Genomic DNA, 16,043 nt, shown 5'->3' with positions numbered 1-16,043 from the left:
CTTCCATCCCTTTCTCTCCCCTTTCTTTCTTTCTTTCTTTCTTTCTTTCTTTCTTTCTTTCTTTCTTTCTTTCTTTCTTTCTTTCTTTCTCTCTTTCTCTCTTTCTTTCTTCCTTATTGTTTTTGTTGAGCTATACATTTTTCTCCACTCCCCTCCCTTTCTCCCTTCTTCCCTTCTACTCTCTCCCATGACCCCCATGTTTTACTCAGGAGAGTTTTTCTTTTTCTTTTTCCTGTGTAGATCCATGTATGTCTCTCTTAGGGTCCTCTTCGTTGTCTAGGTTCTCTGGGGTTGTGGATTGTACAATATGTAGTTTTAAAGTTTGTCACTTATAATTTATTTGCTTAGTTGAAAATATGTAAGCATAATTTCGGGAAATGCACTTTGCTCCCCTGTGTGTACTGTCACAAAGAATAAGAGCAGGTAGTGTCTAGTGAGGCCTTGGAGCTGAGCTAAAGTGGTATAAATGGAGGCCTAAGGAGAGAGGAGGTGAAGACTGGCAGATGAAGTTTGTGCCCCATGTAAAAGGGGGGCTGTACTTTACTTGGTTTGCTGCCATGGGAGAGTATGGGATAACATTGGTTATCCTTTCTGATTTTTAAAACAAGCCAGTAATTGTGTTTTTGCTTTCTTGGTTTCTCAATGTAACTCTGAAACTCGCTCTGTAGACCAAGCTGGCCTCGAACTTAGAGGTTCACCTGCCTCGGCCTCCTGAGTGCTGGGATTAAAGGTGTGACCCACTACCACCTAGCTAGGAATTGTGTCTTGTGTGCTATTTTTATTTTATTTTTTAAATTGTTGTAAACTAAATAAAATCATTTCAAAATGTTCTAAAGGCCAAACAAAACATTTCTGAAGGTAGTATGTGGCCAGCAATGTAACAGGTTTTTGTTTTCCATAGTATAATTATACACTAGTTAAGTCTTACAATTTCCATCAAGGGGTCATACAGATCTAATTGGAAGAATACTGCACAATTTCTGGATGTGGATGGTTTTTAGCACACTTTCTTACCACGTGTAGCACTGAACGTCTGTTCTTGTTGCAGGATATGGCCAGACGGGGCCCATGTCTCAGAGGGCAGGCTATGATGCTATTGCCTCTGCTATGTCGGGCCTGATGCACATTACAGGGCCCGAGGTAGGTATTCTTAGAATATTCTTATTTATTTTTCTTATACATGCCAGAAATAAAATACTCTTCATTAAGTTAACCTTGAATGTATTTTGGAAAGAAACAGTGAAATGTATTAAAATACAGCATAAGTGTGATTCTTGTAAATGAACTGAAGCTTAAATGTCAACTCGATTTCATGGAAAAGAGAAAGTCTTTTTATTGATAGCATGTGATGAAGCCCTTTTCATATCTTTTTGTATTATGCAAGCATAATCACCTATTAGTGACTTTAGAAATGTTTCTTCTTCAAAAGAGAGTGGCTGACTAGATGTAGAAATCCTTTTCTGTCAGAGAATAGCCTGAATTTAGTAAGTATACATAGGAGACACTTTCTTTTTCTCCCAGAATATTTTAGGTAGTCGTGTGTTTGAAAATTGGTTACTTAAAGTGACAGAAGTAGTTGTGTTTGACTTGCCATTTGTATCACAGTCTGAATTATTTGATAATATAGCCCCCTCTCAATTGACAGTGTGTTGTGGGGTTTTTAAAAGAATGCAGGTTTCCAAATGTGTTAGATCAGAGCAAAGACTTTTTGGGGAAAATGGCATGAACATTATTAACATAAAACAAAAGCATAATTTGAAAGCCTAGTAGGTAAAATTAAAAGGCATCCGTTTCTAAACAAGCGGGGTTGGTAAGTTTAAAAACCTTTTACAGCAGGTGTTCCTTCTCTGAGCTACTTTTCCTAGCTAACTCTAGGCAGATCACTGTACTGCTAGGATAAACCGAGGCAGAGTGACCTCTTTTACAATCTTTCATTTAATTCAAAGCACTGTGAGGTTTTAATGCCTTCAGATACAAGGCATCCCTTTGTACTTTTATCTTCTGATGTTTCATTTTTAGTCATAGAAAAAATGTATGTAGCCCTTCCTTAAAATAACGTGGGGATCAGCTTTCTTTTTGTCCATTGAGAGAACAGAGCATTGACATATCTCTCTTTGTTCAATACCTAGGCTCCACTTGGTAAAGATGTTATTATTGTTAGTAATTTTGTTTCAAGGCACTGAACTCAGTAGGGAATATGTGAAAACATTTGGGATCTATCAATCCTTACTAAGGGCTAAGATGAATGAAAAACTACCAAGGTGACAGACAGACTTCTGGGGTTCTATTGGTGAACTGCACAAATTCTGATAGGGTAGCCACATAGTATATGTTCGGCCTTATGACTTCCAACATTTACTTTCTAGTTAGCTTACAAAGCAACATATTTTCATTTTCACAATACTTTATTTTAGTTGTTTTTCCTCACCTGCTCTTCTCACTCCTACCCACTTTACCACAGTACCCATATATATTTATAGGTATTTAATGTAATTTTAGGTAAATAAAACTATGATTCTTTATGACTTTTTCCAAACATTCTTATTCCTACTTTTAGTCCTCTCTCCCTCTTCTGTTGTACTGACTATCTTCCCATTTTCCCAACTAATATCCCATTTCTCCCCACTTCCCCTTTCATACCAGCACCATACTGCTGGTCCCTTCTCTATTGCCTTCCACACTATGGTACCTTTTGACTTTCCTGCTTTTTGTGCTTGCTCCAGATTGTGGTCTCACATCTGAAGATGTTGGAGCTAGGAACCATATATAATAGAGAACATGTGTTATTTGTTGTTCTTCTCTGTATTGCCTCTGTCAATGTAATATTTTTCCTACTTCCATCCATTTACTTACAAATTTCGTAATTTAAGTGTTCCTTACAGCTGAATAATAGTTCATAGTGTCTGTATGCCACATTTTCATTACTCGTTCATCAGCCAAAGGGCATTTGGACTGTGTCCATTTCCTAGCTATTTGATTTCAGAGCAATGATGGGCATGGTTGAAGAAGTATTGGTTTTGTTGAGTCCTTTGAGCATATGCCAAAGAGTGGTATAGTATGATAGATTCATTTTTAGCTGTTTGAGGATTCTTCGTATTAATTTCTAGAGTGGCTATGCTAGTTTGCAGTTCTTCCTACAGTGAATGAGTATTCCTCTCCCCGACATCCCCCTTAGCATTTGTGGCTGGTTGTTTTCTTGATTCTTGCCATTCTGACTGTAGTAAGATAAAATTGCAAATTTGTTTTGATTGCGTTTCTTTACTTGCTAATGTGCTGAACATCTTCGAGACATTTCATAGCCACCGATACTCTTCTTTTGAGAACTCTGCATAAGAACACTTGAGTGGGTCTTTTCTTTTTACTTTTTTGAGTTCTTTATAATATTCTGAATATTAATCTTCTGTCCAATATGTAGCTGGCAAAGTTTCTTTCCTACTCTCTTAATTGTTTCCTAAGTTCTGAAGAAGGTTTTTAGTTTTATAAGACACTGCATGTCAATTGTTGTTCATAATTTCTTCTCAAATGGAGTACTGCTCGGAATGTTCAAAAGAACATTTTAGGAATTAAAATATAGCTACACCAGTTTTCACTATTCACTTTATTCTCTTGAACTTCTCCCAACTACCTGCCCTATAATGCCTCCCATCCTCCTTACTAATTCTCAAATTCATGTCTCCTTCTCTTTATTTTTTTATAAATATACAAATTTGTTTATTTGTAATATATATGTTTCATAAAATACATAAACAAAGCCTTTTGAACCTGTTAAGTGCTGCTTGTATGGATTTGATTTAAGGGCTTACCACTTGGTATTGGATAACTAATTAAGAGGCTAATAGCTGAGGAAATCTAATCCTCCCTCCTTCAACAGTCATTAATTGACTGTAGTTTTTTTGGTGTAAAATGTGGATCTGTGAAAGTTCGCCCTCTTCTGTTAGCACACTTATTGGTGTTGCCATTTTTCTGGTCTGGCTTTAGGTAGCCTTATTTTTGTAGTATCATGGGTGTATCTACCCTCTCATTTCTAAGAGGTTTAGGGTATCAGGTCTTATATTGAGATCCTTTGTTTATTTGGAATTGGGTTTTGTGCAGAGTGTAGACATATATCTATTTTTTAAAATATTATTTTTAATATTTCACTTTACATTCCATCCACAGTTCTCTCATCCCTCTTCTCATCCCCTTCACCCCCACTTTCCAGCCTACCTGCCATACACTCTTTTCAACAAGTAAGGGCTTCCATGGGGAGTCAACAAAGACAGGCACATTAAGCTAAGGCAGGACCAAACCCCTTCCCTTTGCATTAAGGTTGAGCATGGCATCCCACCTTAGGGAACCAGCTCCAACAAGCTAGTTCATGCACCAATGATAAATCCTGGTTCTAATGCCAGGGTCCTGTCAGATAGTTCAAGCTTCATCATGGTGTTCCACATATAGAGGGCCTAGTTTAGCCTTGTGGAGGCTCCACAGCCGTCAGTCTAGAGTTCATGAGTTTCCACAAACTTGGTTCAGCTGTCTCTAGATTTCTCCATCATGATCTTAACCTCCCTTGTTCATATATTCCCTCTTTTCTTTCTTTGACTGGATTCTTAGAGCTTGGCCTGGTGCTTGGTTGTAGATCTCTACATCTGGTACTGAGGACTATTTATGGTGGAGAGGATGTGGAGTCAGGGGAACACTACTCCATTGCTGTTGGGAGTTCAAACTTGTATAGCCGCTTTGGAAATCAGTATGGCAGTTCTCAGAAAATTGGGAATCAGTCTAGCTCTAGACCCAGAGATACCACTCTTGAACATATACCCAAAGGATACTCAATCATACACAAGAACACTTATTCAACTATGTTTATAGCAGCATTATTTGTAATAGGCAGAACGTGGAAACAACCTAGGTGCCCCTCAGCTGAAGAATGGATAAAGAAAATGTGGTACATTTTCACAATGGAGTATTACTCAGCTGTAAAAAAAAAAACAATGACATCATGAAATTTGCAGGTAAATGGATGGAACTAGGAAAAAACCCATCCTGTGTGAGGTAATCCAGACTCAAAAAGACAACTATGGTATGTGCTCACTCATAAGTGGATAATAGATGTAAAGCAAAGGATAATCAGGCTACAATCCATAGCTCCAGAGAAGCTAGGTAACAAGGAGGACCCTAAGAGGGACACATGGATTACCCTGGAAAGGGAAATTAGATGAGATCTCTTGTGTAAACTGGAGCAAGAGGGGGCAGTAAAGAGGAGGGGAAGTGGGATGAGAACGTGAGGGAAAAGGATGGTCGAGGGAAGGAAGAATGGAGTTGGGGAGCAATGAAAGGGAGATCTTGATAGAGAGAGTAACTATGGGGCTAGGGTGAAACCTGGTGCTAGGGAATTTCCCAAGAATCTACAAGGATGATCCCAGCTAAGACTCCTAGCAGTAGCGGAGAGGGTGCCTGAACTGGCCTTCCCCTGTAATCAGATTGGTGACTATCCTAACTATCATAGACCCTTCATCTAGTAACTGATGGAAGCAGATGCAGAGATTTTTTTTATTCTTTTACACGCAGCTATCCTGTTTGCCTACCATGGTTGAAGATGATGAGGTTTCTTCAGTGTTTATTATTGGTTTCTTTTACAAAAATCTTGTGAACATATAGAAATGTTGGTTGATATTCTGTCTTCAATTCTATTCCAGTCATCATTGTGCCTGTACCATGCTAAGTTTAGAGCTATACTAAGGCTCTAAATTATGATTTGGAATTAGGTGTTGTGATACCTCTGCATTATTCTTTTTGTTCAGAATTGCTTTGACTCCCTTGAGTCTTCAATATTTCTATGTAAAATTCAAGTTTTTTTTGTTTTGTTTTGATGAAGAACTGCTTTGTAATTTTGATGGGAGTAGATTCCTTTAGGAAGAATGGCCACTATCACTGTATTAATTCTGCCAGCCCATGAGTATGGGAGGTCTTTCCATTTTCTGGTATCTTTTTCAGTTTAGTTTTTTGGTGTCTTGAACTTTTCATCAAACAAATCTTTTACTTTCTTTTTTTTTGAACTTTTTCTGTTCTTTATTTATCTCTTTTTTTTTTATTGAGAAAAGGAAAAAAAAAGTTTCCGCCTCCTCTCAGCCTCCCATTTCCCTCCTCCTCCTCCCACCCTTCTCCCCCTCCCCCCCTAGTCCAAAGAGCAGTCAGGGTTCCCTGCCCTGTGGAAAGTCCAAGGTCCTCCCCCCTCCGTCAATGTCTAGGAAGGTGAACATCCAAACTGGCTAGGCTCCCACAAAGCCAGAACATGAAGTAGGATCAAAACCCAGTGCCATTGTCCTTGGCTTCTCAGCAGCCCTCATTGTTCGCCATGTTCAGAAAGTCCGGTTTTATCCCATGCTTTTGCAGTCACAGTCCAGCTGGCCTTGGTGAGCTCCCAATAGATCAGCCCCACTGTCTCAATGGGTGGGTGCACCCCTCGTGGTCCCGACTTCTTTGCTCATGTTCTCCCTCCTTCTGCTCCTCATTGGGACCTTGGGAGCTCAGTCCAGTGCTCCAGTGGGGTCTCTGTCTCTATCTCCATCCATCACCAGATGAAGGTTCTATGGTGATATGCAAGATATTCGTCAGTATTGCTATAGGATAGGGTCATTTCAGGTTCCCTATCCTCAGCTGCCCAAGGAACTAAGTGGGGACATCGCCTTGGGCTCCTGGGAGCCACTCTAGGTTCAAGTTTCTTGCCAACCCTAAGGTGGCACCCTTAACTAAGAATTGTGCTTCCGTGCTCCCCTATCCAACCTTCCTTTATCCCAATCATCCTGTTTCCCCAAGTTCCCCCCATCCTCCCCTTCTCCCTTTTCTCTCCCCATCTCCCCTTACCCCCATCCCACCCCACCCCCAAGATCCCAATTTTCTCCCTGGCAATTTTGGTAGTCTTTTACTTTCTTGATTATTTATTTCTATTTCGAGATATTTTTGAACTGGTTATGAATGTTGTGGTTTCCTTGATTTCTTTCTAGCTGTGTTGGTCATTTGTATATAGACAGGTACTGATTTTTTGTATTAGTTTTCATCCTGCTAGTTTGCTGAATATATTAGCTTTAGAAGTTTTTTATTGTAGTATTTAGGGTCTTTTGCATATAGAATATTATATGCAAATAAAGATGCATTGACTTATTTCTTTCCTATTTATATCTCCTTTACTGCTTTTCACATGTCTTATTACTCTAGATAAGCAAAATGTGGAACAAGAGTGGAGAGAGTGGATATCCTTTTCTTGTTTCTGATTTTTTTTATGAAATGCCTTGAGCGTTTCTCCTTAGGGTTATGTTGATTATGGGCTTCCTGAGCTATGTCTCCTCTATCCCTATTCCTCCTAGTATTTTAATCATGAATCAGTGTTAGGTTTTTGTCAAATTCCTTTCCTGAATGAAATGAGATGATCTTGTGTTTATTTATGTGGTACATTATGTTTTTTGATTTACATATGTTGGACCATCTCTGTATTCTGGGGTGAAGTCTACTTGATCATGATAGGTGATATTTTTATTTTCTTTAATGTGGTTTTACAGTATTTTATTGAGAATGTTTTCTTCTGTGTTTATTGGTGATATTAGTCTATAATATTTATCAAGTCTCAGTCATGTTTTATTATTACAGTAATTCTGACTTCATAAGAGAATTTGGAAATGTTCCCTCCTTTTCTATTTTGTTGATTACTTTCATAAGTTTTGGTATTAGTACTTTAAAGTTATACAGAATTCTTCACAGGATCCATCTGGCTCTGGGCTTTGTTTAGGATATTTTTAATTACTGCTTCTATTTCATGAATGTGTCTTGTTCTTTTAGGCTATCTAGTTTGGTGGAATATAAAAATTTTAAAGTATGTTCTTATGATTCTCTGAATTTTTTTGGAGTCTGTTAAGATCTCTTTCTTTTCATCTCAAATTTCATTTTTAATTTTTTTAATTGATTTTTATTGAGCTCTACCTTTTTCTTGCTCCCCTCCATGTCTTTCCCCTCCCCACTTCAACCCTCCCCCAAGGTCCCCATGCTCCCAATTTACTCAGGAGATCTTGTGTTTTTCTACTTTCCATGTAGATTAAATCTACATAAGTCTCTCTTAGTGTTCATTATTGTCTAAGTTCTCTGGGATTGTAGTTTGTAGGCTGGTTTTCTTTGTTTTATGTTTAAAAACCACCTATGAGTGAGTACATTAATTTGCACCCTTTCTTTTGGCTAATTTGGCTAAATATTTGTCAATCTTGTTACTATTTTCAGTGTACTAGCATTTTATTTTATTGATCTTTTGTATTTTTTTTTTCATTTCAGTTTCAGCCCTGACTGTTATTATCCTTTTCCACCTACTTTTTAGGGTGGTGATTATTTTTGTTTTTCTGACTTTCAGGTATATCATCAAATTATTTTTTGAGATCTCTCAAATCTTTTAATATAGGAACCCAGTGTTATATACTTGCTTCTTATGACTGCTTTCGTTATGTATTTTATTTTTTTCAATTCTAGGAAAAAAAGCTAGTAACCGTCATGCTTCTCCCAACTTTGGCTCACTATTGAGTTGGTTAACTTCCATGAATTAGTGTGCTTTCTGTCTTGTCTGGTGTTAAGATAAAATGGAGCATGTGATTTTGATGTTTCTGCATTTGAGATTTGTTTCATGTCTCATTTGATGGGAACTCTCATGGGCTGCTGAGAAGAATGTGCAATCTGTGGGTAAAATTTTCTGTATATGTATTAGGTCCATTTAATTTTTTGATGTCATTTAACTCCAGAGTCCCTTTGTTTATTTTTTAAGTTCTTTTTCAGATAACTTCTTTATTTGTTAAAATTCGGTCTTGAAACTATAACCTCTGCACTGTTTTGGGGTTTATCTGTGGTGTTAAGTCTAATAGTATTTCTTTTATGAAAATTGGCTGCTATTTTTTAGTGCATATATGTTTAGGATTGTTATATCCTATTCTTGGACTTTTTCATCAATGAGAGGATATAAGTGTTTCATCTAATTTGTTGTGGTTTGAAGCCTGTTTTGATTCATCTGATTGTAATACTTTTTTCCATCTTTTTCTCCTGTAGTAGTGTGTATCATTAGTCATGACGGTTGTGTCTTGAAGGTAGCAACAAGATGGATCTTGTTTTCTGATTCAATTTGTTAGTCTGTATGTCTTTGTTGGGATGTTGAAAATAAAAAAAAATGATATTATTGAAAAACGTGTATTAATTTCTGTCATTTTGTTGCTGTTGTGATTTTCTATTAGATGTCTTTAATTCAGTGTTCTGAAATTGGTTACTTGTTCCTTGTGCATTTGTAGGTGTATTCAACCTATTTTTAGGATTAAGTATTTTTTTGCATTATCTTCTGTAGAGTTGACTTAGTGATCCTAATTTCCTTAAATATCATTTTGTCTTGAAAATTTTTCCTTTCTCCTTTTATTATGACTTATGCCTTTGTTAGATATAGAGGTCTGGGATGATTCTTTGACCTCTCATAAGTCATAGAACATTGGTCCTATTTGCCTCCATTGCAAAATCTGTTGTGATTTTGATGGCCTGCTTTGTATGTGAGAGTTGATCTTTTTCTCTTGCTACTTTCAATATCCTTTCTTTGCTATGCATATTTAATGTTTTGACTGTTATGTGCTATACATAGTTTCTTTTCTGCTTCCCTCTCATTGTTATTCTCATTGCCTCTTGGATCTTAATAGACATCTCCTTTCATGTATTAAAGAAGTTACCTTTGTTGTGTTGTTTTGTTGAAAATATTTTCTGTGCCTTGGTTGGCCTGGGTCTCTTCTTTTTATGCCTATTATTCATAGGTTTGGTCTTTTTAATTTTTTTTTATTTTCAAAACAGGGTTTCTCTATAACTTTTGTCTCAGACCAGGCTGGCCTCGAACTCACAGAGATCTGCCTGCTTCTGCCTCCCAAGTGCTGGGATTAAAGGCATACACCACCACCACCTGGCTAGGTTGGTCTTTTTTATAGTGTCCTAGAGGTGTTCATGTCTCCCTCCCTTGGTTTTGACGTTTTCTTTGATTATGTGGACAAATTCTTCTACCTGATATTAAAAACTTGGCATTCTCTCTTCCACTTGGCCCTATGAATTGGGAAGGCTTTTCTCTGATTTTTTTTGGCTGAATGCTTGAATTTTTTCATTTGAATTTTTCATTTCAAGTTTTATTTCATTTTTGCTTCCCCTAGAAATTATATCTCTTTATTAAATTCTGTTTTCATATCTTCAATTGTTTTCATCATTTAATTCAACTGTTTGTGTTTTTCTGGTCTTCATTATATCATTTATTCATATTCTCTTTGAGTTCTTTGATAATGTTTACTATTTATTTTTGACACAGTTGTCTTGTACATAATCTAAGTACACGTTTCTTAGTGACATTACTGTGGAAGAACTAATTTTTGATAGAGACTTGTTGTTTTGTGTATTCATGTTTGTATATTTGCCACATGACCTAGGCATCTGGAGTTAGGGTGTTAGTAGTGTTTCTTTGTATGGAAACCTCATCTCTATTCTAGAATGAGTGTTTTAAGCTTTTTTCCTATTATTACAACTTATCAGGTGGCCAGCTCTTTGTATGGGGTTTAGGGTTGAGTCTTTGGGCAATTCAGTTTAAATATTGAAATGGGTATCAGAAATAGTCCTGGTTCTGCTTAAGCTGAGTGAAGTTTCTAAGTTCAGATGCAAACCCTCTGCTTACTTAGAAGATATTTACATTTAATCTTCAGGAGCTTGGTTGAGATACTTTGGACTTTTTCTCAGTTTACCAGTACTGTTGCTATTGCTGATGTGGGTCTAGTATCTCTCTCTGGAGAGGGGGAGGTCCTCAGGCTGTGCGAATGGCTATTACTGGTAATAGAAGTTTAGTGTCTGTCTACAGAAGTGGCCAACTGTGTGAAATGTGATGGATCGAGTTGGTAGGGGGTGGTGGCAGATCTTTTGGCTCTATGCCTTGGAATGGGGGAACAAGAGAGCTTTCAGCGGTTGGTGGAGTTGCCATTGTAAGTTTGGCCTTCCCATTCGATGTGGTTGTGAAGAGAGAGGAGTAGGGAAGCAGGCACAGCACAAGTATCTCCCAGGCAGGTCTTAGTTGGGGATAGAGTTGCTGATGTGGTTGGGTCTCAAGAGGGGCAATCCTTAGGGCAGTGTGTTGTAGGCAGTACCAATCCTGTGTCTTTCTAGAGAAGGGACCAGATATGCCACCAGATAGGTGGTGAGTGGTTTGGCCAGAGTAGTTAGAGTTGGGAGCCAGGTTTATAGGCTCCCTGGCTAGGGATGCAGGCAAGAATGTGTGGCAGGGGGGAAAGGCATTGATGGCTGCTTAAGTGAGGCCTCCATGCCTGAAGAAGATGTGCCCAAAGGGGTGTCAGAACAGCTTTTCGAAGTTTGATTAAGCTTTAATTATAGTGAAATTTTAATGATTAAATTTCTTTTCAACATGAAAATATTTTGTACCCATTTTTAGGGTCATAATGTCTTTGGTTGTCACTAAGGTTCATCACATGGCATTACTATTTTTAGCTTTTGATAAATTTCTGCAGAAATACATGTAAATATTAATAAACTTGCTTCATCTTTTTAAGATAAAAATTTTAAATTATTTTTTAAAGTCAGTATACAAGGTGATGTGTTTCATTATGATATTTTCATACCCATGTGTCATTATGTATCTTTAAAAAAAGCATATGCCATTAGGATATTTGCCAGCTATTAGCATGATTATAAGGAAATTGGACCAGTTTTTTTTTTTTTAATATACCCAGTTTTTTGTTCTTTCTGCTCTTCCTTCTGCTGTTTCTATTCTAAAACAACATTTCATCCAACAGGAGAAAAATAGTGTTTTAACTCTTTTCTGGCAGATTAACATATTTAAATTCAGCAATTCATTTATTAATTTTTTCTTTAAATAAAATACATGAAAAAGAACTTCAGATGTGTTTAAAGAGATTTCTTATTTTATTTAACTTGGTTTAGGTTGGCTTGAATGCCTCTTGAGAAATATACAGTGGTAAATATACATTTACTATAAATACATTCCTATCAGCTGGTATCCTTAATGCTAATTTTTTAGATTTAGTCATGTATATATGTCTGCTCATGTGTAGATACACATACTTCACATATAATTCTTTTATTTAGCCAAAGAATGTCTGGGAAGTATAGTATGAGTCAATATTTAATTTCTGTTTTTCCTATTCAACCTTCAAATCAGGATGGAGAGCCTGTTCGCCCAGGAGTGGCCATGACTGACCTTGCCACTGGCCTGTTTGCCTATGGAGCCATTATGGCTGGCCTCATACAAAGTTACAGAACTGGAAAAGGGCTGTTCATTGATTGTAATCTACTGTCATCTCAGGTACCAATCCAAATAACATTTTAATCTATATAACAATATATTTGGGTTATACCTTTTTAGATAGAATCCTATGATTACATGCCATTAAAATTAAAAAAGAAAATAACCCACATAAACTGCATTATTTTGATGTATTTGCTTTCATTTGAAATAATTTAAATATGAAATTGTTAAAAATTTATGACAGCTTTGTTACAATTCCAACACTGTTGTTGAGTTAGAATTCCTGAGTCTTCTCGTCCTAGAATGCTTCCAGTACTCCTTGTGAGACCACAGCACAGACGCCTCTATGTCATTATCCTATGAGTGCCATAACTTCCTTTGATGCCATTTCTTCACTTTTTATGTGCCATGGATTCTCTTGTGAGTCTGGTGAAATATATTGACCTTTCCTTGGAATCATATTTTTAAGTTCATAAGATGAGGTAATTGGATTCCTAAAGAACTAAGTTATATGGAAATACATTTATCTCAATATAAAAATCATTTTTGTGTGGTCATAATATTTGGCTTTTACTAACATATTAAAATTTATGGAAATTGAACTATTCTAGGTAAGTGCTCTGCTCCTATGCTATTTTCCAAGCCCTCTTTTTATTCTTCATTTTTGAGATGGTCTCCCTAAATTGACAGATCTTGAACTCAAAACATAAGCCTAGGGAGACTTTGAACTGGACATTTTTCTGCTTTAGCCTCTGCTGATATAATAGTGATTGCAAAACCATTAATATTTTGATGTAATGTTAAGAAGAAATGATATTTCAAGAAATATGCAATAGATAATATGATATGAAATGAAAATGATATGAAAGAATATATAAAATTATCAGTGATCAAGTCATAGATATTGCTAATACTCGGTTGGTTTCATTGCTTGTTTTCATAATTGTTTAGGTCAGAGGTTGATGCAAATAAAGATATCCTTTTGTACACCCATGCTATTAACTCTTAGGACTCTCCCCCTAGACTTATCTCCCTGGCTTAGACAGTTAAAGTTACACTGTAGCAAGCACAGGACTGGAGAAGAGGAAGGGTTAATTCACTTTTTGCATGACATTGTGCCTCCTTTACTGGATCAGACCCAGATGCTGTACCATATGTGGAAGTTGATTCTGAATAGATAATTTTTCAGGGATAGGAAAAAGAAAATACCTAATTTGTGCAAGGAGACATTTTACTGTGGGAAAATTACTTTCTAGACATAGGGATCTCAGTTGGGAGTTTCAGATTTAAGTGGCATACATGGGAAAATAGTAAACTTGGAACACTACATTGGATACTTTTTCTCTTAGGCAAAATTAAGGAGGTGTATAGAAATAAAAAAGTCAATATGGTTGATGGTAAAATAGTGTGTATCAGTTCTTAACGGTAACATTGAATCACTGTCAGAATTTTTATGGTTTTATAAAAGGACAAAAGAACTCTCTTCAAATGAGTTATCTTGCTTCTCCACAGAAAGCCATAGATGGTAGTTATAGGAAGGAGCTAAAGTCTTTTCTTTGTCTGTGCTAATAGCTGTGATGAACCTCAGATAAGTTAAGCCACCAAATACAACTTATATATCCACTAAATGTTGAAGACATGGAAGTTTCATAGGTGTGTGATATGTGTAATCTTACAGGGCTCTAGGCTTTGTAGGTCCTACTGTGTGTGTCTTTAAAAGCTTAACATTCCTGAATGGAAGATTTTTTTATTTTTCATTTTTCATTAATCTCCCAAATAATGTTGATAGTCATAGTTTTGTCTATACTAACTTCTTTACTTATACTCAATTATTAATGAATACATTAACTTTGGAAACTTCTAATAGAGTATAGTAGAGGTTAAATAATCTTCTAGCACTGAATTGGTGATTCCCCATGTAGAATATATTCTCACTTGCAAGACTACTTCACAATGAGTAAATTTATGACCACATACACACAGATATTTATTAAAGTCATTAATGTGTGTGTGTGTATGTGTGTGTGTATTTTGACATGGTATCCATGTTGATTCTTGAGACTGTAAACTTCAATAGTTTAAGGAAAATGTTTTTTTGTGCTTTTCACAGCATATTTAATGCTCAGCTCAATTTTGTCAAATATTAAGTAATCGGTGATATTATACTTTGAAAGATAAATATCTTCCATAGATATGTTTGAAAATTTAGTTCCAAGATGATAGTTTTGGGAAGGCAATGGAGCCTCTGGTGGGGGGGAGGGGCGTGGAGAATTGCCAGAGGAAGTGTGCCTTTGCAGGTGGGTCTGGAGGTTTTATAGCCTGTCCCCATTTCCTGTTCTCTGTCTGCTTCCTTACTGCTAACACAGTGTGACTTGCTAGACTCTGCTCCTGCCACCATGCCTTCTCTTCCTGCTGTTCCTCCTCCTTTGTCATTGTGGAGGGATCCCCTGAAACTGTGAGCCAGAATAAACATACTTCTTCACTTAAATAGTGTCTTCTCAGGTATTTGGCTATGGTAATAAGAAAAGTAATCAACATATAAAACTGAGAAGTGGGGCTTTTGTTTTTATAAACCTAATTTTGAAGGTTTTAGCTTTAGAACTGGCTTGCAGGATGAATGTCTTAGTTTGGGTTTTTATTGCTGTGAAGAGACACCATGACCACAGCTACTCTTGTAAAGGAAACATTTAATTGGGGTGGCACTCTTACAGTTCAGAGGTCCAGTCCATTATCATCATTGCAGGGAGCATGAGAGCTTGTAGGCAAACATGGTGTTGGAGAAGAAGCTGAGAGTCCTACATCTTTCAGGCAACCGCAAGTCCACTGAAACACTGGAAGGTATCCTGAGCAGGGGAAATCTCAAAGCCCACCTCAACAGGGACACACTTGCTCCAACAAAGCCATACCCAGTCCAACAAAGCCACATCACCTAGTAGAACTGCTCCCTATGGGATTATGGGGACCAAATACACTCAAGCTACCAGAAGGAGTGTGGAAGAATTTGGAACTTGGGGCTAGGAAATCCTCAGAGTGTTGTGAGGAGAACTTAATGGAATTTTCTGGTGGGGAATTTAGAAGACCAGAATGATTAGTCGTGTGCAGACAGTGGAGGCCTGGACTACTAAGCGAGGTTTCAGAGGAAAACAAAGATTCTGTCTGGAACTGGGCTTGCTATAATTACATTTGGGCAAAGAAACGTGGCTGTGTTTTGCCCATGGGGTGAGAGCATGCGTGAGGCTGAATTGAAAAGCAATAGACTAATTTCCTTGGTAGGAGAAATTTCAAGGTAGCATAGCCTTCAGTCTGTGATGTGGCTACTTCTCACCATTCTTAATCAGATTGACAGTGAGAGCCAAAAATGAAATACCTGTAGTTTACCAAGGAATGTTAACAAGTTTAAAAGGGTGGACAAGGAGCAGAACATTTAGAGGATAAAGCATTTATAATTGTTAAAGAGTAGCCTCACTGTCTTCAATAGGAAAAGTGCCCTAAAGGCAAGATTCCAACCATCAAAGGCCCTAACTTGTAAAAATGCAAATTTATTTAAACGGAGAAAGCAGCTTGACTAAGAACACCACAGAATTTTTCTTTTCCTGGAAACAATTGCCTAAGAAAAGTGATATTGCAGATTCATCATCCAGGAAATTACAACTGTGGTTCAAAACAGCCAGGTTACATCTGGGGCTCAGGTAGAGCTTGGCAAAGTAGTCTAAATTGTACTGATATCGTTAGCATGAACGATGCAAGACTG

At 37.1% G+C, this 16,043-nt stretch overlaps 1 protein-coding gene across 1 annotated transcript in view; it reads left to right on the top strand.

The window, feature by feature from the left end:
• The window catches only part of Sugct (succinyl-CoA:glutarate-CoA transferase), a 663,319-nt gene that overhangs the window by 66,857 nt on the left and 580,419 nt on the right, over positions 1-16,043 (top strand). Inside the window, exons 6-7 of the mRNA XM_005365470.3 lie at positions 1,049-1,140; positions 12,206-12,349. Coding sequence (XP_005365527.3) covers positions 1,049-1,140; positions 12,206-12,349 — 236 coding nt within the window. The remainder of the gene's footprint in view (positions 1-1,048; positions 1,141-12,205; positions 12,350-16,043) is intronic.

This window comes from Microtus ochrogaster, unplaced genomic scaffold (assembly GCF_000317375.1).
Source record: "Microtus ochrogaster isolate Prairie Vole_2 unplaced genomic scaffold, MicOch1.0 UNK2, whole genome shotgun sequence".
NCBI classification, from domain to species: domain Eukaryota; kingdom Metazoa; phylum Chordata; class Mammalia; order Rodentia; family Cricetidae; genus Microtus; species Microtus ochrogaster.
This window is presented reverse-complemented; position numbering and strand designations above follow the sequence as displayed.